Below are 26370 nucleotides of genomic sequence, written 5' to 3' on the forward strand. Positions count from 1 at the left end.
AAAATTTCACGAAATTCGAAAATTTAACGAAATTCGAAAATTTGACGAAATTTGACGAAATTCGAAAATTTGACGAAAATCGAAAATTTGACGAAATTCCAAAATTTGACGAAATTCAGAAAATTTTACGAAATTTGACGAAATTCGAAAATTTGACGAAAATCGAAAATCGAAAATTTGACGAAATTCGAAATTTGACGAAGAAAGTAATTCTCTATCTGCCACCATTCAAGAAATATCTCCAAAACCCCAATTGACCCACCCATTTCCAACTTTCGACATTTTTCACAAATTCCCTTCTTTTCTACTCGTAAAACTCTGAGACTTTGCCGAAGAAAGTAACTCTCTATCTGCCACCATTCAAGAAATACCTCTAAAAACATAATTGACCCACCCATTTCCAACTTTCGACATTTTTCACATATGCCCCTCTGTTCTACTCGTAAAACTCTGAGACTTTGCCGAAGAAAGTAATTCTCTATCTTTCATAACCCAAAAAAATATTAGTCCTTTCATCCTACGCTCGAGTAGCTCAAAATTTGGTCACTCTAATCACTCTAGCTCAAAAGTTCGAATCGTGTTACAAATACCTTTCATTTGATGGGTCGCACGCCTCTGTAGGTTTCAATACAGCTAAGCTACAGCCGAAAACGCGTTCCCGACCCTCGAAAACCACACTCAGAAACCACTTCGAGGTCAATAAAACAAAATTCTGGTTTTTCCTGGGGTAATGGCGTATCACAATTTCATTTTTATGCCCACCCTGAGGTTCCTGCAAAATTTCATGGAGATTGGCTGACTAGTTTCCGAGATCGACCGTCGATAGATAGACAGATAGACAGATAGAAACATACAGAGTAAGTTGAAAGATTTTGATTGTTTGGAAAACGTTAATTTGGTGCATTTTCTATCAAAATGACCAACTTCAAAACGATGTATCTCCGGCAATTTTAAAGTTACATAGTCGAGTGATAGCTCGTTTTGCTCGTATTTAAAGCGCGAATAAGATAAAATAGGATTTGTGGTGATACAGGCCAAAGGAAAGAAACTTAAATTCTCGCCTATATATAGTTGCCGCGTCTCAAAAAAATTTCTTCTTTCTTTTTTTGGAAGTTAGACTGCGTCAAGTCCTCCGCTAACGCTCCGGACATGATCCTAAACGCAGACCAAAACGCAATTCTCGCAGCATTGTTATCTAATAACAAACCTAGCTGACTCGACGGGACAACTTGCAGCCACTTTGAAGATTCTTTAGTAGATGACGCAAGCAGTCTCGCACGATCAACAGATTCACCAGATTCAAACATCCCACTAAACTTGCTATTGACCAACGGATTGTCCCAATTCCTCTGTACCTTCCTCTCATCATCACTACCTGGAACAAATTCACTAGGAATCGAACTTACTAATCCCAAAGTACTATCATCGACCACCTTAATATTAAACCTACTCAAAATCTCATCAGACAGACTGGACGTCGAATATACAGACGACAGATACGCAGGAAGCGCCAATTCCTCAACTTTCCGAATACCTAATCTACCGTGAGCTAACGGCAGGGTAGCCTGATCCCAAGAAAAATCTAACAGCCTAACATTAGCAATCGCCTCAAGCGTCGAACGAAAAACTTCATCTACATTCTTCAAACAAGCACTCAGAGAAAATGCCTTAGAAGTACGCAACAAATAGTTAAACCTACAGCTTCCTAAAGACTTCCTAAAAACGCACAAAGCCGGATGGACATCCATCAACTTCAAACGTTCGCACATCACCTTTATTTCTTCAATCTTGGAAGAAAACATCCTCTCTAACCCTGACTCAAAAATCGGCGAACCTAAAATCTCAAGGGAAGACTCATCAACTTCCTTTATCCCTGGCAACAAAGCTGATATCTCAGCATACATATTAGCCTTATCCCCTTCAGAAGCGTTTGTAATTTGTTTAAGAAAGTGTTTTGACGGATTCTTTTGAAAAAACCGACTGAATTTCCAATTAATATGTACCCAGAAAGGTATTCAACCCAAGAAGCCAAGGGGACATTCAAAAAAATTCGTCGAAGTTTGGCTAGTGTGAGGTGTTCAAAAATCGAAAACCTGCACTGTTCTTACAGAAGATTCTTCAGTTACACAAGCCGGACAGGGTCGTGTGAGGTGTCATTAGAAAGGTAATTGCATGTACTTCCGGGCAAAGAGTGTCTTGTTGGTTTAAAAATTCATCCACACTGGGATATGTGCAGTTGAAGTTTTCAACCGAAAAAGGACTGAAAACTTAAATTTTTCTTACAGAAATTTCTCGAGGTACACGAAACGTACATGGTCGTGTGAAGTGTCGTTAGAAAGGTAATTCCATGTGTTGTTTGGGGTTTGGGGTTTGGAAACATCTACGATGAAATGCAAAAAGTTTAAATGTTTAAGTGCTTATGTATCGTCGACGATGCTACCAAACTTCCGTAAGACTCTACCTTGGCACATACCATTCGCAGTCATCTGTAAATAGTCAATATTAACGTTATTCGCAGTCAACTGTGAATAGTCAATATTAATGATATTCTTCGCAGGGAACAATAGAACAAACTGACAAATTAAAATGAAAAATCATAATATTTAAATGTGTGTTTGGGCAGTCCATCCTACACAGAGGTCTTCAGTCTGCTAACTTTCCTTCGAAACTAGAACCACCACTTCTTAGATAAAGTGGAAAAGGGGCAGACGGAGTTACTATAATCCCATGGTAAGTCGGAGTAACAGGAAAATGCTAGTATGGGACGCAACGATCCGTAATACACTGGCTCCTTCATATGTTCATTCTTCTTCGTTAAGAACTGGCAGTTTAGCAGGCCGTGCAGAGTCCGAAAAAACAAAAGATTATGAGAAGATAATAGCTGATAACTACATCTTTCTGCCCTTCGCTTGCGAGACGTTGGGACCATGTTGTGAGGAAGCTGTCAAATTCATCGATAAATTAGGAAAACCGAAGCACCTAGCAGGGTAATAGGAAAATATAAAGTAGAACTTTAATCGAAGCCTGCGAATGTTTCCATACCTTTTTTTTCTTAATGTCATTGCAAAATTACCATTAAGGCTGCTTATGGCATTATTGGTATCAAAGAACTACTCTATTTGACGTGGTAAAACATCTATTACTCTGCTGGGTGCTTTGGGAAAACTCATTCAAAGGTCAAAACACTAGTGCGCAAAAGTGACGTTTGGAAAAATGAAGATCCCACTGCTGTACATAAAATTTTGTTGCTAACTTGTGTCTAAACTGGAATTTTACGATGTGTAAAACGATGTATTTACACTGATAAAAAAGATTTTGACGGTTTACTTTGGATATGGATGATAAACTCCAGATAAGTATGATATACTTCTGTTATGCATAGTATGCGTCGGGTATGTATGGGAAACATGTCGTATGTAAAGTTTACGTACAATATGTGCACCATACATCTCACACATGCAGTAGACGTAGGACATGTGTAAAATTGTGGTATGCAAATTTCATCGCAAAGTCACCTCATACGCCCAACACGTTTGAGAAAAGAATACGTGTAGGATGTTTGTATACGCATGGTAAGTATGATGTCAAGAGATCACGCTTGTCGTGCGTTAACATACGTACACTGTGTATTTTATATGATTGACAACTATGCCAAGTCCCTTACATGAGATGAACGTATTAGGATTTTAGGATTCACTAAAAACAGAAATATTAAATGATTTTCAGTCGTTTAAATTTCAAAACATTTTATTCCCTGAGTTCAATTAATCTCATATTATTAAAATATCGAAATATTACGCAAAAAATAAGAAGGAATTACAATTACGATGTTCGATATTAGGTCATTGTCATACCATAATTCTAATTAGAATAAAATAGCACATTTCACACCTAGGACTACAAGTATCTTCTTTAGCGTGCGAGAGGTTTCCAGAGTTTCAAAGTTTCATAATGTATGTCATTTAAGCAAACGTACAGCATGTATAAGCACTTTGTGTGCAAACGTGCTCCAAATTTACCTTCTTCTACCATCACTCCACAATACAACTATCAATGCAGTATGTCTTAATAGCAACATTGGTTGAAGTGCCGCTCCGAGATCAAGAGGTCCCCAGTTCAAACCCAGCAACAAACATGAAGAAAATTTTTATCTAAGAAAAGGTTACCATATAAATGAATAAAAACCGAAAAATTAAAAAAAAAAAATTAAAAAGAACGAAACCTGACCAAATAATGTACATCAAAATTTCATTTTATTTCGGATACCAGAGTAAACGTACGTGACGTTTACTGACGGAGTGCACGTGTACTAAACGTACCCGAAGTACGACCGAAAATAGCTGTCTGCCAGCCAATTTACACGTCCACTACGTACAGTATACGTCCAGCGCGCTAACTTTTCTATCAGTGTACGAGGCTTCGCCTCGGGTTGACAATTTTCACATCTATTGCGCAAAATTTCCATTTAGGCACATGTTAGCAAATAACTATTTTTGAACTTGCAAGTATAAATTTAATGAGAGCCTCTAAAGTGGCAAAATTTTTTAATAGATATTTATATATATTCGCACAAATAATTCTCAAATATAGATCAAGTCCGAGTAACTGTGAATCCGAACACTGACAGCTGCACCGTCATCCATAGAGAACCCTAACCTCAACTCGATGAAAAAAATTGAAATTATTGAGATGCCGTTTAATTTTACGTTTTGTACGGATCTACAAGAACACGGCAGAGTAAAAGTAACCCAGGCAGGAGCGCTTATTATCATAGTAGCCTTATTTATTTTGCGAATTAAATTTAATAGATTTCCAATTTATAAAAGGTGAAATTATGATTTTTTCTTTAAAGGCGTAAGTGTTTAAGCCCAATATTTTACAAGAAAACCATGAAAACCATTCAAACATTTGTTTCTATTTTCAAACATGAGCAAAGTGACTGCTCATTTTCACTGTACATACGTTGAGGTTAGGTTCTCTGTGGATGATTTTTGACATTTCGAATAACCCTGGACTTGATCTATATCCACAGAGAAGAACGTAACCTAAACGTCAACAAATTTATTTGTGGATGAAATTTGACATTTCAAAATGACCTTGGAGCAAACCAACGCACTTCAAGCAAAAGTGGTACTCTAAATAGGGTACTGAAACTTGACAGTGCTCCATACAAAATTTTACACTGTAAAAAGAGTGGGGATAAAATTTCATACAAAATAGTACTCTACTTGGCAGCTGTCATTAATAACACTTTTGCTTGAAGTGCGTTGAGCAAACCTATTGTCTCTACAAATTATGCAATAATTGAGTGCATAGATTCAGAGCTACAGATGACGTTGTTACACGCACACAAAAAAGTCAATCAGTTCCTTGAAACAACAGAATTTCTGTGGTAAAAACAACAGAATTTCTGTGGTAAAAACAACAGAATTTCTGTGGTAAAAACAACAGAATTTCTGTGGTAAAAACAACAGAATTTCTGTGGTAAAAACAACAGAATTTCTGTGGTAAAAACAACAGAATTTCTGTAGTAAAAACAACGGAATTTCTGTAGTAAAAACAACGGAATTTCTGTAGTAAAAACAACAGAATTTCTGTGGTAAAAACAACAGAATTTCTGTAGTCAAGACAACAGAATTTGTGTAGTCAAAATAACAGAATTTCTGTAATAAAAACAACGGAATTTCTACAGTAAAATCAACAGAATTTCTGTTTACTTTTTTATATATAAAGAAGTTTCTGTATCAAAATTAACGCGAAAAAGAACCAGATACATAATTACATATAAAGTATTAATAAAAACAAACAGCCCGAAGTGAGTTTTGCGCGTATTTTATACCTGAACTGTTTCTACTCGGCTCCATCTATACGCATGGGATCAAAACATTTTGACAAAAGTCATGAGGATGACAAAAATATTTACACTGCTTGGAACCTACTCAATAGAAATGAACAGGCAAAACGTTTTCAGTGAAAGTTGTTTTATTTAAAATTATTTATTCAAGATCAAATGAATTGATTACTGTTGTTAATGGCGGAGAAGTTGGCTTACTTTGTGTACCATAAAAAACCGCCTCGATAAATTCCCAAAATTTTTGTGATTCTTTCGCAAACTCGATGTTGAATACTTTATAACATTTGAACGAGGCATCCAAAGCAGCAATGAAAGAATCGAATTCGTAGAGTACATCTCCTAATGCCACATAGAACAATTCAATTTCATCGAGTTGCTCACCTATACCGTAAACAACAGGATGCTCGGCAATGTCTCTCATCATGCGTTCAGCAGTTCTTTCACGAACCGCTTTCGGTATTGAATCCTTAGAGTAGACTCTTTTGAATACAGATAGCTTTGAACGCTTGATTGAGGGCCTCCATCTTTTGGAGCCAAATCCACGTGATACAGGAATGTTAACGGGTATGTAGTGCAAGGCCATACAAAAAATCATATTTTTTTCTTGTAAACCTGTACAAGAATCAACGTTGAGGTTCCAAAGAAATTGTTCGATTGTCAAAAAGTTGCAACTTCAGTCGCTTATAACTTTTTCATAATCCGTTTCTTAGCAGGCTAAGGTGGGAGTCTCTTTCCTTATATGATAAAGATAAAGGGCTCTCACGTTAGCTTGCAAGGAAATGGGTTATAAGCAAGTTATAAGCGATTGAAGTTGTAACTTTTTGACGTTGCTATCTAGACCAGTAGTTTAATTTTTAAGCACAATGAAAAATATGTGGCTGTACTTTCATCGTTTACCTTGGTCAATATTCAGCGTTAGCAACGAATTTCTCGCAAATGGATCATCAATCATTTCAGCGATTGCCTTAAGATTTGTTTCAACAAAATCGAACCATTTATCAAAAAGTGTGTTTTCTACAGAGAACAATTTTCGGAAATCATTTTCAATCTGAGAAAAATTGTTGTTAGACTCTCGAAGCTTTAATAATTCATCAAATGAGAGATATGCATGAACCGAAAATTTTTTATATGGGAAATGTCTTTTTGTGACGGTTAGTGCATAACTCTCCTTATTGTGGCTGAAGACCGACACTTACAAAAGAGAACCCATTTCTTCGAGTATAGCATGGCCATTCTTCACATATTTCACTAAAATTTTTGTAATGAGGCATTTTTGCCATTCGAAATTGAAAACATTTGTCCCACTCCACCAATTCATTTTCCTTGTTCAACACATTTTTCTGCATATTGAGTATGCTGGCCTGCATGTCATCTACGAGTAATAAGATAAACGAGACCTATAGTAACGTTCTCTTTGAAGGTAATTAACCGCTTAGCTACCACAGAAATGTATACATGCATAGATAAGTATTAGGACTTTACAAATTGGGATTTTTAAAACTTTATACTTGAAACTCTCAAGGAAGTATGGGGGAGTTTCAGGGCGTTCAACACGATCATTGATAACAATTTCATTTGAAAAATATGAAAATTGGTCGTCAAATGGTCGCAAAACAGTCCCGTCACAACCTTGATATTATTTTGAAGATTTACCGTTAAATAAGTCTGTAAAGCTGCGAGACTTATCGAATGAATCATTACGAGCATTCTTCGACTTTGCATTTTTTTCTTTCGGAACTTTAGTCCGCCGGTGGTTGTACGCCGCTTCAAAAATACCGACATACTTATGCCCACGATTCTTTATTTCCTTACGCATGTAATCAGACTAAAAGCGGAGAGATTAGAAAGGTGTTTGATGTCCTTAATTATTTAATTTACAATTTGTTCCTTGTGAAATAGGAGACCAATTTGCTTCACTATTTCTTCTCTCTCTGCGATTGTAAGTTTTGTTTTCATCGAAAAGACCTTGTTTAAAATCAGCCTATTTAACAATCTCCGGTGTCGTGGTAAGATTGAGCCATTCCGCTCGTAGTATGTTAAAATAGCTTTTCCTTTACTTGTGTCGTTCAAAACTTCTGACAAATTAAACCACTGACTACCTTGCAGTGGTATTTCACCTGCCGGCTCATTTTTCTGTGTAGGCATATTTTCAACGGCTATAGCTTCCTGCATTAAATCAAAATAAAATTAATCCTCGAAGCCATTCAAATAGTGCGCAAGCTAAAGAAGACGATTTTTAGACCCTCTTAGTATGAAGTGCACGCTTTAACATAGCTTAACCCCCGAGACAGCGTGAGCACTATTTGAATGACCAATAACAAGTCATTTTAAATCATTTGTACGCAAAAAAAACTCTACAAGAATTCTAGCCACATTATAATCAATCGCACGTTATTATACACACAGAAGATTGAAAAAACTGTGACAAAATCCAACCACATTTTTCTTTAAATTCAACAAACATTTGCGTGTGCCTGGCTGTAAAGAGGCCAAGCACACAAAAAAATATCAAAATATAAAAAAACAATAAAATTTTTGGTTTTTTTATACTCCTATTGGAGACTGAATATGTGACACATAAAAATGCACTTAATGGTCGTTATACACATGTAAATGTATAGTGAATCAAGTGTTTAATGTATAAGGCGAGGACCGTAGATTGTGTGTTGTTTGTAAGGAAGGTATTTAGGCGAATTGTTATAATTGTTATCAATGCTATGCAGAGCCTATTTAAAGGAAATTAAAGTCTTAAAAATTCCTAAATTTATCTAAAAAGCCAAGATAAATTTAAGAAATTAAATTCCCTAAAACGGGTCCTGATGTTACGGTATGTTTGACGTTTTGTGAGAAGAAACTTTGATCTTTCAATTCATTTGATATGCAATAATTCCTTCAAAAATAACTTACTTCTTCTAAGCATTCTGGTGAACTCTCGGATTGTACAATAGGGATTTCGATCGCAGTTTCTCTCTCGGAACGGTTCTTCATTATGAAAATAAAATAGTTGAGCTCGTTTCAACAGATAAATGTCCATACAAATTCAGTGTTTGTATTGCCAACATTTCGGTTATGTTTTTAGTGGCATATTGAAAAAGAAACTGTGAAGGTTCACGATATTTCAAGATGAGTTTCGCTTTTCATAAGACGCTTTGAAGTGCAGAAATTGACTATACATTCAAATTACATTTTGTTCAAACAACTTTGCTCATTACATATCACATGTGTTATTTGTTGATTGATCAAACTGTGATTTGAATGTTTAGTCATCGAACTATTATGTTACCGGTTTAAGTTACTTAAAGAATCTAGTTCGAAACACAGCTTGAAACAATGCACGAACCTGAATGGCTTCTGCTTCAACAAGCCACCGCCAACCAACATATGCATTGTCAATAGTATAATCAGTATGCAGTATGATTTAGAGTCGCGAAACTAACGGCGAAAACTTACTGTTTGACTTATCAATTTCAACGTTGGTGCATCAACCAATTCACTGCATAAAACGTCTACAGATTTTATACTGTGACTCCGTGTTATTTTGATTCGCTGATGGATATTGACACATGAAGCACATATGAAAGCAGCACATTCAAGACACCATGAAGTTATTAAACTGCCATCGGAGCAATTCGTGCATTCGTTTTTGGCTAGTTCTCCCTTCAACCAAATTTTATGGTTTCTCATGGTTTTTATTTTTCGATGGGCATCAACACATCCAGCACATATCAATTGTGAACACGCTACACACCATGCTGCAGCTGAATCGGTTGAGCATTCGCTGCATTCGATATACACATTGTTTGATGACTAGTAGTTAAACATTTTCAAGAAATTATAAATTTGGCAGAAAAATGTTAAAATAGGAAAAATATCAATTTCAAGAAATGTCGATCAAAAGACAACAGGTAATTAATTCAACTTTAGTAAAGGAAATACTTTACTTTTGCCGTTTCCATTATTTCCGTCGGTTTCAAAATAATTGTCTTGATTTCTTGAAGATGACTAGAAAAACTTTTTCACTACTGACTGTAAATTATTAATGAAACAAAGCTCACTCAGCACACTTAAATTTGCTTTGAAAACGAGTAACGTTGATGATACGAGCACGGATATCTTTAAGTTAATTCAAGCAAATATGCAAAGCAAGGTATGGTCATATTTCCAGTACTCAACAACTCTGATTGTTATCTAATACTTGTTGTGTAGTGTGTAGTCAATTAGTCAATACACTTCCGTAAACTTACGAATTAAACCATGAAAATGTGGGAACTAGGAAAATGTGTTGCAAATGTTCGTCACAGTGGTACATATTTGTAGAGTTGTTTTCTGATTTAATAAGTGTTCTGGTATGTAAATAATTCAGCACACAGTTTGTCTAGCAACTAAAATCTTGATTTTTTTATTATCTATCAAAAATTCTGAAAAATCTATATTTTGATTCTGGAATCATTTAAGAACCACAACAACTCCCAACTTAAAAAAAAAAACTTGTCTAATTTCACTTTTATCTCGCTGTCCATTTAAAACAATGGATCAACTCATAGTGCCTGAGTAATCACAAGTCATACGGGTACATTTCTTAAGTTTAGCTAGGTTCACTTTTTGTTCGTTTATCTGCTAAAATCGTCGTGCACCTGGCCTATTAGACTCAAGTTAATGCATGACGAAAAATTTGTTAACCAAAGGTTCCTGTCTGTTAAATTACCGTGATAATGTTAAAAGTGTGATATCGGGCTACTGTAAGTACGTACCTAGTTAGTACGGCTGCTAGGACTTTCGCGCCGCGTCATTCACAATAATTGACAAAATGACACATTTTGTATAAGGAAGATGTCACTTTGTGGGCTATTATGAATGACACGGCGCGAAATTCCTCAACACCATATCGATACATATCGAAGCAGATCGATACATATCGAAGCAGATCGATACATATCGAAGCAGATCGATACATATCGAAGCAGATCGATACATATCGAAGCAGATCGATACATATCGAAGCAGATCGATACATATCGAAGCAGATCGATACATATCGAAGCAGATCGATACATATCGAACCAGATCGATACATACATCGAACCAGTACATTTCAATACGTACCAGTACGTGTGTACAATGAAGTGTTAAATTTATTTTGTTCATCGACTCGCTCACTTGAAATTCAAATTTTAGGTACATTTATGGCGTGAATTATTTTTAATGAGCCCATTCAAGTTTGAATCCAAACAGTGCTTAATTTGATTCAAATTTGAATCAAACAATGGCCTAATTCTGCGAGGAATCGCAGCCTATTCTGAGTGGAACCGCAGTTGGAATCATTTTTGACTACAATTTCAATCTGATTATGCCCTGCTTTGAATCATTTTTGACTATAATTTCAATCTGATTATGCCCTGCTTTGAATCATTTTTGCTATAATTTACATCTGATTAGGCCCTGCTTTGAATCATTTTTGCCTACAATTTAAATCTGATTAAGCCCTGTTTTGAATTATTTTTGCCTACAATTTAAATATAATTAGGCCCTGCTTTGAATCATTTTTGACTAGAATTTAAATATGATTAAGCCCTGTTTTGAATTATTTTTGCCTACAATTTAAAGCTGATTAAGCCCTGTTTTGGATCATTTTTGACTATAATTTAAATATGATTAGGCCCTGCTTTGAATCATTTTTGACTACAATTTAAATATGATTAAGCCCTGCTTTGAATCATTTTTGACTACAATTTAAATCTGATTAAGTCCTGTTTTGAATTATTTTTGCCTACAAATTAAATCTGATTAGGCCCTCCTTTGAATCATTTTTGCCTACAATTTACATCTGATTAGGCCCTGCTTTGAATCATTTTTGCCTACAATTTAAATCTGACTAGGCCCTGTTTTGGATCATTTTTACCTACAATTTAAATCTGATTAGGCCCTGCTTTGAATCATTTTTGACTACAATTCAAATCTGATTAGGCCCTGCTTTGAATCATTTTTGGCTACAATTTAAATCTGATTAGGCCCTGCTTTGAATCATTTTTGCCTACAAATTAAATCTGATTAAGCCCTGTTTTGGATCATTTTTGACTACAATTTAAATCTGATTAGGCACTGTTTTGAATTATTTTTGCCTACAATTTACATCTGATTAGGCCTTGCTTTGAATCACTTTTGACTACAATTTAAATCTGATTAGGCCCTGCTTTGAATCATTTTTGACTACAATTTAAATCTGATTAGGCCCTGCTTTGAATCATTTTTGACTACAATTTAAATCTGATTAGGCCCTGCTTTGAATCATTTTTGCCTACAAATTAAATCTGATTAAGCCCTGCTTTGAATCATTTTTGCCTACAATTTAAATCTGACTAAGCCCTGTTTTGGATCATTTTTACCTACAATTTAAATCTGATTAGGCCCTCCTTTGAATCATTTTTGACTACAATTCAAATCTGATTAGGCCCTGCTTTGAATCATTTTTGACTACAATTTAAATCTGATTAGGCCCTGCTTTGAATCATTTTTGACTACAATTTAAATCTGATTAGGCCCTGCTTTGAATCATTTTTGCCTACAATTTACATCTGATTAGGCCCTGCTTTGAATCATTTTTGACTACAATTTAAATCTCATTAGGCCCTGCTTTGAATCATTTTTGACTACAATTTAAATCTGATTAAGCCCTGTTTTGAATTATTTTTGCCTACAAATTAAATGTGATTAGGCCCTCCTTTGAATCATTTTTGCCTACAATTTACATCTGATTAGGCCCTGCTTTGAATCATTTTTGCCTACAATTTAAATCTGACTAAGCCCTGTTTTGGATCATTTTTGCTTACAATTTAAATCTGATTAGGCACTGTTTTGAATTATTTTTGCCTACAATTTACATCTGATTAGGCCCTGCTTTGAATCATTTTTGCCTACAATTTAAATATGATTAAGCCCTGTTTTGGATCATTTTTGACTATAATTTAAATATGATTAGGCCCTGCTTTGAATCATTTTTGACTACAATTTAAATCTGATTAGGCACTGTTTTGAATTATTTTTGCCCTCAAATTAAATTTGATTAGGCCCTCCTTTGAATTATTTTTGCCTACAATTTACATCTGATTAAGCACTGTTTTGGATCATTTTTGACTACAATTTAAATCTGATTAGGCACTGTTTTGAATTATTTTTGCCTACAATTTACATCTGATTAGGCCCTGCTTTGAATCATTTTTGACTACAATTTAAATATGATTAAGCCCTGTTTTGGATCATTTTTGACTATAATTTAAATATGATTAGGCCCTGCTTTGAATCATTTTTGACTACAATTTAAATCTGATTAGGCACTGTTTTGAATTATTTTTGCCCTCAAATTAAATTTGATTAGGCCCTCCTTTGAATTATTTTTGCCTACAATTTACATCTGATTAAGCACTGTTTTGGATCATTTTTGACTACAATTTAAATCTGATTAGGCACTGTTTTGAATTATTTTTGCCTACAATTTACATCTGATTAGGCCCTGCTTTGAATCATTTTTGACTACAATTTAAATCTGATTAAGCCCTGTTTTGAATTATTTTTCCCTACAAATTAAATTTGATTAGGCCCTCCTTTGAATCATTTTTGCCTACAATTTAAATCTGATTAAGCCCTGTTTTGGATCATTTTTGACTACAATTTAAATCTGATTAGGCACTGTTTTGGATCATTTTTGACTACAATTTAAATCTGATTAGGCACTGTTTTGAATTATTTTTGCCTACAATTTACATCTACTTAGGCCCTGCTTTGAATCATTTTTGACTACAATTTAAATCTGATTAAGCCCTGTTTTGAATTATTTTTCCCTACAAATTAAATTTGATTAGGCCCTCCTTTGAATCATTTTTGCCTACAATTTAAATCTGATTAAGCCCTGTTTTGGATCATTTTTGACTACAATTTAAATCTGATTAGGCACTGTTTTGGATCATTTTTGACTACAATTTAAATCTGATTAGGCACTGTTTTGAATTATTTTTGCCTACAATTTACATCTACTTAGGCCCTGCTTTGAATCATTTTTGACTACAATTTAAATCTGATTAAGCCCTGTTTTGGATCATTTTTGACTACAATTTAAATCTGATTAGGCACTGTTTTGAATTATTTTTGCCTACAATTTACATCTGATTAGGCCCTGCTTTGAATCATTTTTGCCTACAATTTAAGTCTGACGAAGCCCTGTTTTGGATCATTTTTACCTACAATTTAAATATGATTAAGCCCTGTTTTGGATCATTTTTACCTACAATTTAAATCTGATTAGACATTGTTTTGAATTATTTTTGCCTACAATTTACATCTGATTAGGCCCTGCTTTGAATTATTTTTGACTACAATTTAAATATGACTAAGCCCTGTTTTGGATCATTTTTACCTACAATTTAAATCTGATTAGGCCCTCCTTTGAATCATTTTTGACTACAATTCAAATCTGATTAGGCCCTGCTTTGAATCATTTTTGACTACAATTTAAATCTGATTAGGCCCTGCTTTGAATCATTTTTGACTACAATTCAAATCTGATTAGGCCCTGCTTTGAATCATTTTTGACTACAATTCAAATCTGATTAGGCCCTGCTTTGAATCATTTTTGACTACAATTTAAATCTGATTAGGCCCTGCTTTGAATCATTTTTGCCTACAATTTACATCTGATTAGGCCCTGCTTTGAATCATTTTTGCCTACAATTTACATCTGATTAGGCCCTGCTTTGAATTATTTTTGACTACAATTTAAATATGACTAAGCCCTGTTTTGGATCATTTTTACCTACAATTTAAATCTGATTAGGCCCTCCTTTGAATCATTTTTGACTACAATTCAAATCTGATTAGGCCCTGCTTTGAATCATTTTTGACTACAATTTAAATCTGATTAGGCCCTGCTTTGAATCATTTTTGACTACAATTTAAATCTGATTAGGCCCTGCTTTGAATCATTTTTGCCTACAATTTACATCTGATTAGGCCCTGCTTTGAATCATTTTTGACTACAATTTAAATCTCATTAGGCCCTGCTTTGAATCATTTTTGACTACAATTTAAATCTGATTAAGCCCTGTTTTGAATTATTTTTGCCTACAAATTAAATGTGATTAGGCCCTCCTTTGAATCATTTTTGCCTACAATTTACATCTGATTAGGCCCTGCTTTGAATCATTTTTGCCTACAATTTAAATCTGACTAAGCCCTGTTTTGGATCATTTTTGCTTACAATTTAAATCTGATTAGACATTGTTTTGAATTATTTTTGCCTACAATTTACATCTGATTAGGCCCTGCTTTGAATCATTTTTGACTACAATTTAAATATGATTAAGCCCTGTTTTGGATCATTTTTGACTATAATTTAAATATGATTAGGCCCTGCTTTGAATCATTTTTGACTACAATTTAAATCTGATTAGGCACTGTTTTGAATTATTTTTGCCTACAATTTACATCTGATTAGGCCCTGCTTTGAATCATTTTTGACTACAATTTAAATCTGATTAAGCCCTGTTTTGAATTATTTTTCCCTACAAATTAAATTTGATTAGGCCCTCCTTTGAATCATTTTTGCCTACAATTTAAATCTGATTAAGCCCTGTTTTGGATCATTTTTGACTACAATTTAAATCTGATTAGGCACTGTTTTGGATCATTTTTGACTACAATTTAAATCTGATTAGGCACTGTTTTGAATTATTTTTGCCTACAATTTACATCTGATTAAGCCCTGTTTTGGATCATTTTTGCTTACAATTTAAATCTGATTAGACATTGTTTTGAATTATTTTTGCCTACAATTTACATCTGATTAGGCCCTGCTTTGAATTATTTTTGACTACAATTTAAATATGATTAAGCCCTGTTTTGGATCATTTTTGACTACAATTTAAATCTGATTAGGCACTGTTTTGAATTATTTTTGCCTACAATTTACATCTGATTAAGCCCTGTTTTGGATCATTTTTGACTACAATTTAAATATGATTAAGCCCTGTTTTGGATCATTTTTGCTTACAATTTAAATCTGATTAGACATTGTTTTGAATTATTTTTGCCTACAATTTACATCTGATTAGGCCCTGCTTTGAATTATTTTTGACTACAATTTAAATATGATTAAGCCCTGTTTTGGATCATTTTTGACTACAATTTAAATCTGATTAGGCACTGTTTTGAATTATTTTTGCCTACAATTTACATCTGATTAAGCCCTGTTTTGGATCATTTTTGACTACAATTTAAATATGATTAAGCCCTGTTTTGGATCATTTTTGCTTACAATTTAAATCTGATTAGACATTGTTTTGAATTATTTTTGCCTACAATTTACATCTGATTAGGCCCTGCTTTGAATCATTTTTGACTACAATTTAAATATGATTAAGCCCTGTTTTGGATCATTTTTGACTATAATTTAAATATGATTAGGCCCTGCTTTGAATCATTTTTGACTACAATTTAAATCTGATTAAGCCCTGTTTTGAATTATTTTTCCCTACAAATTAAATTTGATTAGGCCCTCCTTTGAATCATTTTTGCCTACAATTTAAATCTGATTAAGCCCTGTTTTGGATCATTTTTGACTACAATTTAAATCTGATTAGGCACTGTTTTGGATCATTTTTGACTACAATTTAAATCTGATTAGGCACTGTTTTGAATTATTTTTGCCTACAATTTACATCTACTTAGGCCCTGCTTTGAATCATTTTTGACTACAATTTAAATCTGATTAAGCCCTGTTTTGGATCATTTTTGACTACAATTTAAATCTGATTAGGCACTGTTTTGAATTATTTTTGCCTACAATTTACATCTGATTAGGCCCTGCTTTGAATCATTTTTGCCTACAATTTAAGTCTGACGAAGCCCTGTTTTGGATCATTTTTACCTACAATTTAAATATGATTAAGCCCTGTTTTGGATCATTTTTACCTACAATTTAAATCTGATTAGACATTGTTTTGAATTATTTTTGCCTACAATTTACATCTGATTAGGCCCTGCTTTGAATTATTTTTGACTACAATTTAAATATGACTAAGCCCTGTTTTGGATCATTTTTACCTACAATTTAAATCTGATTAGGCCCTCCTTTGAATCATTTTTGACTACAATTCAAATCTGATTAGGCCCTGCTTTGAATCATTTTTGACTACAATTTAAATCTGATTAGGCCCTGCTTTGAATCATTTTTGACTACAATTCAAATCTGATTAGGCCCTGCTTTGAATCATTTTTGACTACAATTCAAATCTGATTAGGCCCTGCTTTGAATCATTTTTGACTACAATTTAAATCTGATTAGGCCCTGCTTTGAATCATTTTTGCCTACAATTTACATCTGATTAGGCCCTGCTTTGAATCATTTTTGCCTACAATTTACATCTGATTAGGCCCTGCTTTGAATTATTTTTGACTACAATTTAAATATGACTAAGCCCTGTTTTGGATCATTTTTACCTACAATTTAAATCTGATTAGGCCCTCCTTTGAATCATTTTTGACTACAATTCAAATCTGATTAGGCCCTGCTTTGAATCATTTTTGACTACAATTCAAATCTGATTAGGCCCTGCTTTGAATCATTTTTGACTACAATTTAAATCTGATTAGGCCCTGCTTTGAATCATTTTTGCCTACAATTTACATCTGATTAGGCCCTGCTTTGAATCATTTTTGACTACAATTTAAATCTCATTAGGCCCTGCTTTGAATCATTTTTGACTACAATTTAAATCTGATTAAGCCCTGTTTTGAATTATTTTTGCCTACAAATTAAATGTGATTAGGCCCTCCTTTGAATCATTTTTGCCTACAATTTACATCTGATTAGGCCCTGCTTTGAATCATTTTTGACTACAATTTAAATCTGACTAAGCCCTGTTTTGGATCATTTTTGCTTACAATTTAAATCTGATTAGACATTGTTTTGAATTATTTTTGCCTACAATTTACATCTGATTAGGCCCTGCTTTGAATTATTTTTGACTACAATTTAAATATGACTAAGCCCTGTTTTGGATCATTTTTACCTACAATTTAAATCTGATTAGGCCCTCCTTTGAATCATTTTTGACTACAATTCAAATCTGATTAGGCCCTGCTTTGAATCATTTTTGACTACAATTCAAATCTGATTAGGCCCTGCTTTGAATCATTTTTGACTACAATTTAAATCTGATTAGGCCCTGCTTTGAATCATTTTTGCCTACAATTTACATCTGATTAGGCCCTGCTTTGAATCATTTTTGACTACAATTTAAATCTCATTAGGCCCTGCTTTGAATCATTTTTGACTACAATTTAAATCTGATTAAGCCCTGTTTTGAATTATTTTTGCCTACAAATTAAATGTGATTAGGCCCTCCTTTGAATCATTTTTGCCTACAATTTACATCTGATTAGGCCCTGCTTTGAATCATTTTTGCCTACAATTTAAATCTGACTAAGCCCTGTTTTGGATCATTTTTGCTTACAATTTAAATCTGATTAGACATTGTTTTGAATTATTTTTGCCTACAATTTACATCTGATTAGGCCCTGCTTTGAATCATTTTTGACTACAATTTAAATATGATTAAGCCCTGTTTTGGATCATTTTTGACTATAATTTAAATATGATTAGGCCCTGCTTTGAATCATTTTTGACTACAATTTAAATCTGATTAGGCACTGTTTTGAATTATTTTTGCCTACAATTTACATCTGATTAGGCCCTGCTTTGAATCATTTTTGACTACAATTTAAATCTGATTAAGCCCTGTTTTGAATTATTTTTCCCTACAAATTAAATTTGATTAGGCCCTCCTTTGAATCATTTTTGCCTACAATTTAAATCTGATTAAGCCCTGTTTTGGATCATTTTTGACTACAATTTAAATCTGATTAGGCACTGTTTTGGATCATTTTTGACTACAATTTAAATCTGATTAGGCACTGTTTTGAATTATTTTTGCCTACAATTTACATCTGATTAAGCCCTGTTTTGGATCATTTTTGCTTACAATTTAAATCTGATTAGACATTGTTTTGAATTATTTTTGCCTACAATTTACATCTGATTAGGCCCTGCTTTGAATTATTTTTGACTACAATTTAAATATGATTAAGCCCTGTTTTGGATCATTTTTGACTACAATTTAAATCTGATTAGGCACTGTTTTGAATTATTTTTGCCTACAATTTACATCTGATTAAGCCCTGTTTTGGATCATTTTTGACTACAATTTAAATATGATTAAGCCCTGTTTTGGATCATTTTTGCTTACAATTTAAATCTGATTAGACATTGTTTTGAATTATTTTTGCCTACAATTTACATCTGATTAGGCCCTGCTTTGAATCATTTTTGACTACAATTTAAATATGATTAAGCCCTGTTTTGGATCATTTTTGACTATAATTTAAATATGATTAGGCCCTGCTTTGAATCATTTTTGACTACAATTTAAATCTGATTAGGCACTGTTTTGAATTATTTTTGCCTACAAATTAAATTTGATTAGGCCCTCCTTTGAATCATTTTTGCCTACAATTTACATCTGATTAGGCCCTGCTTTGAATCATTTTTGACTACAATTTAAATCTGATTAAGCCCTGTTTTGGATCATTTTTGACTACAATTTAAATCTGGTTAGGCCCTTCTTTGAATCATTTTTGTCTAACTATATATAGGTCCATATAGCTATATACTAACGAAATATAGCTATATCCTACATATATATACGTCAATTGAAGAAATTGGATTTAAATTGTTCACTATCAAGAAAAAATCGAGATTACATTAGGTACTATCACACATAATTTTAATATTTGTCAATATAGTTATTTACTACACATATATGTCAATACATAGTGACCAAATTTTTCCAGCTACCCAACATACACTTGAACATACACCGAAAATGACCAAATTTTTCCAGCCGCCCCCCGAAAGTAGCCAAATTTTTCTAATTTCCCACCATGTAAACCGTATATTCAAAAACTTTAAATTTTGCTGCCAAATTACAACTAATTTCACAGCAATAATCACAGCACATCATCACAACATTTCCATCACAAAATGGCTGTACATTTTTATATGAGAGAAATTGTTCTGAAAATTAATAAATTAATTACACAAATTCTGATTTTTCCTGGGATAATGATGAATGAAACTTAAGTTCTAATGGCCTGACTAAGGTTCCTGCAAAGTTTCATAGAGATTGGCTGACTACTTTCCGAGGTAGCCCGTCGATAGATAGGTAGAAACATACAGAGTAAGTAGTAAGATTTTGATTGTTTGGAAAAAGTTTAATTTGGTGTATTTACTATGAAAAGTGACCAATTTCAAATCGATGTATCTCCGGTAATTTTAAACCTACATAGTCGAGTGATAGCTCAATTTGTTCGTATTTAAAGCGAGAATATTATGAAATAGGTTTTGTGATGATATAGACCAACGGGTAGAAACTAAAATGTTCCGCTATACATAGTTGACGCGTCTCAAAAAATTTTCTTCGTTCTTTTTTTGGAAGTTAGACTGCGTCAAGTTCTCCGCTATCGCTCTGGACATGTTAGATAGATAGATAGATAGAGAGAGATATATCTCCGGTAATTTTAAACCTACATAGTCGAGTGATAGCTCGTTTTGCTCGTATTTGAAGCGAGAATGTGTCTTGTGGTGATATATACTATAGGGTAGAAACTCAAATCTTCGGCTATACATAGTTGCCGCCTCTCAAAACATTTTCTTCGTTTTTTTTGGGGGGTTAGACTGCGTCAAGTCCTCTGCTATCGCTCCGGACATGATTTTCAAACGGTGATAATAATTATTACGTATCTGCGGGAAAATTCGTTCATCTTGGAGGAAGAAGCTTGTATCCCGCGCCGAAGGCAAGGGATATAATCCTCCTCCAGGATAAATGAATTTTCCTGCAGAAACGTACTAGTTTTTATGCACCGAAGCAAAAAATAAACAAAACAAAATTTCACACAACACAATAATGTATATTGCCCTAGACGCACACTGAAGTGTATAATAGTACATTAAGGTACCGGTGAATATACCGAGAATTAAATCGTTACACTCGTGTTTGTGTAATATACAGAAGAGTATTAGTTCGTGGTATATTCACTGGTACCTTATAATGTTTTATTGTATTGCGGAAACGACCAACTTATCGACATATTAATGTAGGCTTATGAACTCTAGGTAATTAATATTGACGTCATATCAATGGAATAATTGATAGAAATAATGTTTGGTATAATACTCCGAAAAACAGTGTTTAATGTCGATATATTTACCGCAATGCTATAAAAACACTTTAACATATATCTATACGATTTTGCACTGTAAATCAAATATTCATTGAATTCTGTACGATTCTTTTTCGCTTTCATTAAGTTCATTTCAATTTATTTTTACTTTGCCGTTTATTTTTGAAAATTTTCTTACCAAAATGGAACAAAGAAATAAAAGGATAAGGCTTGATGTTCCTTGCGTGGCTTGTGATGAAAATGTGATTAAAGCGAATATAATTACAAACTTAGAGGAGCTTGATACTCCAACGCCTTGTCAATTTTGTGATGAGCCCGACACCATGGAAATGGTCCAGTGCGATTGGTGTGATCGTTGGGCCCATTTTCACTGCGCTGGAGTAGACGAGAGCATAAAGGACGTGGAATGGATATGTGAACGTTGTGAAAGTGAGTCTATTGCTTTATAATCAAGTTTTCTTTGATAAAAAAAAACAACTAATCTTACACAGTCGAAATGGCTACGTCACGACATGATATCTGCAAGAAGGTAGAACCAGTAATAAAAAAAAACTATTTGAGAACATCCAAAACTATCGAAAAAGATTCTAAAAAGCAAATGGAAGAGCTTTCTAAAGGCTTGGAAAATCTGAAAATTGAAATTCGCTCTAAGAACGATTTGATTGAACAGCAGAATGCTACAATAGAAGCGCAGCGTATGGAAATTGCACAGATTTCCGAAGCCATGTCGGATATAAAAACAGAAATGGGGACTAAGAATATTGAGATCGGAAGACAAACTGCCGAACTAGAAATCCACCGAGGCGAAATTCAAAATATTTCTAGGTTTCTGGCCGATCTGAAAGCCGAAATTGCTGTTAAGAACGACGTAATTGTACATCAGGATGCTACATTGGAAGCACAGCGAATGGAAATTCAACAGGTATCAAAAAAAGTTTCGAATTTAGAATTCGAAATCGAGACCAAGAATGGTGAGATTGCTAAACAAGATATGGAACTGAAAATTCACCATGACGAAATTCAACGCCTTTCGAACTGCTTGGCCAATTTAAAGACCGAAATTGGTGTTAATTCGGGCTCAGAAAATTTGTCGAAGAACTTGGTCGATGAAAATGCAAAGGTGATTTAATTGTCTCGCTCCCAAAGCCTTTTTTTCCTTCTTACACTTCTGAAAAATTGTCATTGTATTTTAGGCTGATAAGGATGATAGTTCTTCATTAGAACTGTATCTTAACTTAATGTGCTTTGATGAACCTAAGATGGATCAACTAGAGGAACGGCTTGCGAAGGTGAAAATATTTATTGGATTGGTAATATAATGAGAATGAATCAAATGCGTGAAGTTATAGTCACTTTCTTTCCCAGAAAACGAACTTCTGTGATTTCGGCAGCGATTGTGACTTGAAGACATTTATCGTCGGAATGATTGATCGTATAATGTCAAAAGATCTGCAAAAGAAGTTTTCATGGAGTGGTAAGCGTACTGGCAAGCAAGGAGTTTTTACCAAATATACCCGCATAAATGATCTCGTTCACTTCTGTTGCAAAGCCAATTTTGGTAAATACAAGGTAGCAGAAGGAGAACAGATACTTCAAAAACTATTTCAGACCGCTTAATTATCATCGATTTGAGTGTTATTTTTTCAGTGCAATGAAAATAAAGAAAATTTGTTTGTATATTTTGTATTTCAATTCAAAATTCATCACTTTTTTGCTCGAGTTGCTAGCGTACTTCATACTTCAGCCTTTCTTCTTTAAAGTCACCGGAAAGCTTAAAGTTGTACATAGCTCACTGGAAAATTTTGTCTTTTGCTAAAGTTTGCTTTGGCTCTTTGCTAACCTTATTTCCAGATCCATTTTTAATTTGTGTTTGTAAATGGAATCTACGTGTTCAAATTCTTATTTACCAGACACCCCACAGAATGGGTTCAGCAAAATTTGTGATCCGTTAAGCATATGCATTACCTTCAGTATGTTGATATACTTTCATCATGAGCCATGATAAAATACTTTGTACCGAGATTCATACAAATCGTTTGCAATTTTTGAACATTGTGATGCTGAATTGCATAATAGCAATTTGTGCAATCGAGTGCGCCTGAAAAGTAAAGTCGGCAGATGATTTGTTTCATCTCCATGATTTATTCATCTTGTTTATATCAAAATTCATTCGATTCACTCTATCTCATACTCAATTTAGAATTTTTACGATCGATTGTTATTTTCTGTTATCATTTCTGTTTGGAAAATAAAACTGAAAACGGGCCGTGAGACTTCAGAATGAGCTCTGACGCGAATTCACAGGCTGTAGTAATATCGTTCAGATCACGTTAAAAGTTACGGCATTTTTATCGATTCAAGTGTCCCATTTTATGTACTTCAACTGGGTATTTTGGTGTTCACAAAAATGTCATCAACTCACTGACACCAATTCATTGAAATGAATTCTTCGGAATAAGCCAACAATAGTTATTTGTTACCGAAGGGAAGAAAAGTAGCAAACTTCATTTCAAGATGATGATGTTCCAGTGATAACAAAGCTCAACGAAATCGCAAATATCAATTGTTAAAACGGTTAGCTGACAAATAACCGCTCGAATAGCCCCGACCTTTGCATTCATATTTTGTATAAATGTTTTCAAGTGATAAAAATGAAAATCCCTTAATGTGGGATCTTAAATATATTTTAATGTTGAATTTTCGAAATTTTGATTCCCTTGTTTGTCCCAAAAGATGTTTGAATAGCTAAACTTAATTTTTTGTCCCAATATTTTGCTTGTAAACACTATATCGTGAGTAATAATTAAAATCTTGCCGAAAATTTACAAGAAAATCGAGAACACAAAAAGTATTTTCTCACAACGCAGAGGAGAAAATAGTTATGTGGTAGGAAGCGCGCGATTCTGAGGAGAACTTGATGAACTTGTATTTCGATCGGCTTACAGTATACAGTACAGATTTGGACAGGGGGTGGTGGTTGGTATTCGGGAATTCGAATTTCCATTTCCTCGTGCCATGAGAGAAACGCTTTTCACTCTTATGACACTCCTACAATTAACGTACATACTATAGCAGTTAGAGAACCTAGTACGCGTAATATCCTAAAGAAAATAAGTCAATTTAATAAAATAAATTATAAATCAGTCAGCTTCCATTGTAAAACCAAAATGCGATGCTTTAAGTGCCTAAAAGAAATCGGGATTCCGGACGATTTATTCATACATATTAAAAATGTTCATGGGATATGTGGAAATTCAGATTTCAAATGTAGTCTATGTCTGGCGGATTTCGAAAGATTTCAAACATTCAAAGTTCATACCAGGAATTGTTATTTGAAAACAAAAGATGTACAAGAACATGAACAAATTAATGAAGCATTCGACATTTACCATGATTTGAATATGGAATATTCTGACGAGATTAAGGATTTTAAGACACTAACTGAGGAGCTGGCACTCGACTTAGTATTGAAAATGTGTTCCAATATGAACGTCCCACGGGATTCAGTGTTTAAAAATTTGGGGGAGTTTCAAGCATTCATCACGAAGACCATTATTCTAGGTACTTTTGAATTTAGAAAATATTCAATTTTTTTGCATATCAATTAATATGCAACTTTTTCATTAACTTCTGAAATGCAGGTATGAAAACACTGGTAATACCGCGTGTGAAACGGGAAGAGTTGAGTGCTGTGAAACGTTTTATAAAATCAATTCAATCACCATTTGTCAATTTCAACACTGAAAGCAAATTGGATTCTGTATTACTTAATAGAGGCCTAATGCAGCCGATAATACAAGGTTTGGTCCTAGAAGATCCAATTGAAGATACACTTGACGATCCAGATGACGATTCGCAAATGGAAGTAGACTTAGAACCAGAAATCGTAGAAGGATCAATGGTGCTGATGCCAATTAGCTTTACATTGAAAAAGTTTCTTGAACTACCGCATGTGTTCGAAAAAATTGAAGCACACACAAATTCTATACGAGAAGAGGGCAAGCTAAATCACTTTATAAATGGTGAACTTTGGAAAAAGAAGCTCGAAAGTTTTGGTGAAACTGACACGGTGATCCCTTACTTCCTGTACGTTGATGGTGCTCAAGTCAACAATCCATTAGGTTCACATTGTCGCGATGGATTGCTGGATTTCAATTATATAATGCTACCTTCCATCCCCACCGAATTTCAATCCCTTCTGCAGAATATTGTTGTCGCGTCAATTAGTCCAGGTATTTTTTCGACTGCACATTGTAAAATGTTATTCTGAACCAGTTTTTTTAACTTGCCTTTGGGGACGTGTTTTCGCTACTTAACAGTACGTTTAATGGGTGTTAATTTATATCGGCGACAGTTAAGAACTTTAATTGACAAACTATCTCACGAGTCCTTCAAACTATTGTTACTGAAAAGAAAACCTTCACATTTTTTTATAAACGACTTTTTTTATTGTTTTTGTACCCTTAATGCATAACACCGTCATTATGATACAGATCATTTATTATACAGATAATTCACACTTTGGAGTACAATGCCAATTTCACTATGTTGTTGAAAAACTTACGGAGCTGGCTACTGAAGGGATTGTGCTTACTATTAACAACGAAACAAAAAAAGTATTTTTTGTATGCGGCTGCTTCACTGGTAAATTCAAATTTTGTTTCACTTTCACAACTGAAAGTCTCGAACAACGCACTTCAAGCATGAGTGGTATTATAAAGAGAGTACTGAAACTGGACATTGATCATACAAACATATGATCACTCATGCTTGAGGTGCGTTGGCTCGACTGAGGTTTCATTATCAGTCCCATTATTATAATGAAGATAAATATGTTGTTAATTTGTTTCTCTTCCTAACACTTCCTAGGAGACAATAAGGAATCAAATACATATTTAGGATTCGCGAAGGGATTTTCGGCTAACTTTTATTGTCGCTTTTGTCGGTTACACAGAAGCCAAATGCAGCAAGAAGTAGTTGAAGTTGTCGAAAAACGAAGAAACAGGAAAAATTACTACGACGATGTATTAACAAACGATGTAACACAAACCGGAATCGCAGAGTATTCCATACTCAATTATATTCCGTTGTTTCATGTCATAGACAGCTCCGCACCGGACAATACTCATATAATCGACGAAGGCATATGCCATTACAATTTGCTTCATTCAATACGTTATTTCATCAAAATACGGAAATATTTCACTCTGGATCAATTGAATGATCGA

At 34.0% G+C, this 26370-nt stretch overlaps 2 protein-coding genes across 3 annotated transcripts in view; both read left to right on the plus strand.

The window, feature by feature from the left end:
- Window positions 1–26370, plus strand: part of LOC119084602 (PR domain zinc finger protein 5-like) — a 29365-nt gene that overhangs the window by 2547 nt on the left and 448 nt on the right. The window contains exon 3 of one of the 2 annotated variants that reach the window (XM_037194661.1): window positions 19964–19973. The gene's annotated coding sequence lies outside the window, so the exon portion shown is untranslated. Of the gene's footprint in view, window positions 1–19961; window positions 19974–26370 lie in introns of both variants that reach the window. The other variant, XM_037194660.1, reaches the window with a different exon arrangement.
- Window positions 21640–22783, plus strand: LOC119084603. The gene is made up of 3 exons (XM_037194662.1): window positions 21640–22262; window positions 22336–22452; window positions 22508–22783. The coding sequence occupies exons 1-3, from the start codon at window positions 21741–21743 to the stop codon at window positions 22757–22759; spliced, it is 891 nt and encodes a 296-aa protein (XP_037050557.1). The 5' UTR covers window positions 21640–21740; the 3' UTR covers window positions 22760–22783.

Source organism: Bradysia coprophila, unplaced genomic scaffold (genome assembly GCF_014529535.1).
Source record: "Bradysia coprophila strain Holo2 unplaced genomic scaffold, BU_Bcop_v1 contig_87, whole genome shotgun sequence".
In the NCBI taxonomy this organism is placed as follows: Eukaryota; Metazoa; Arthropoda; class Insecta; order Diptera; family Sciaridae; genus Bradysia; species Bradysia coprophila.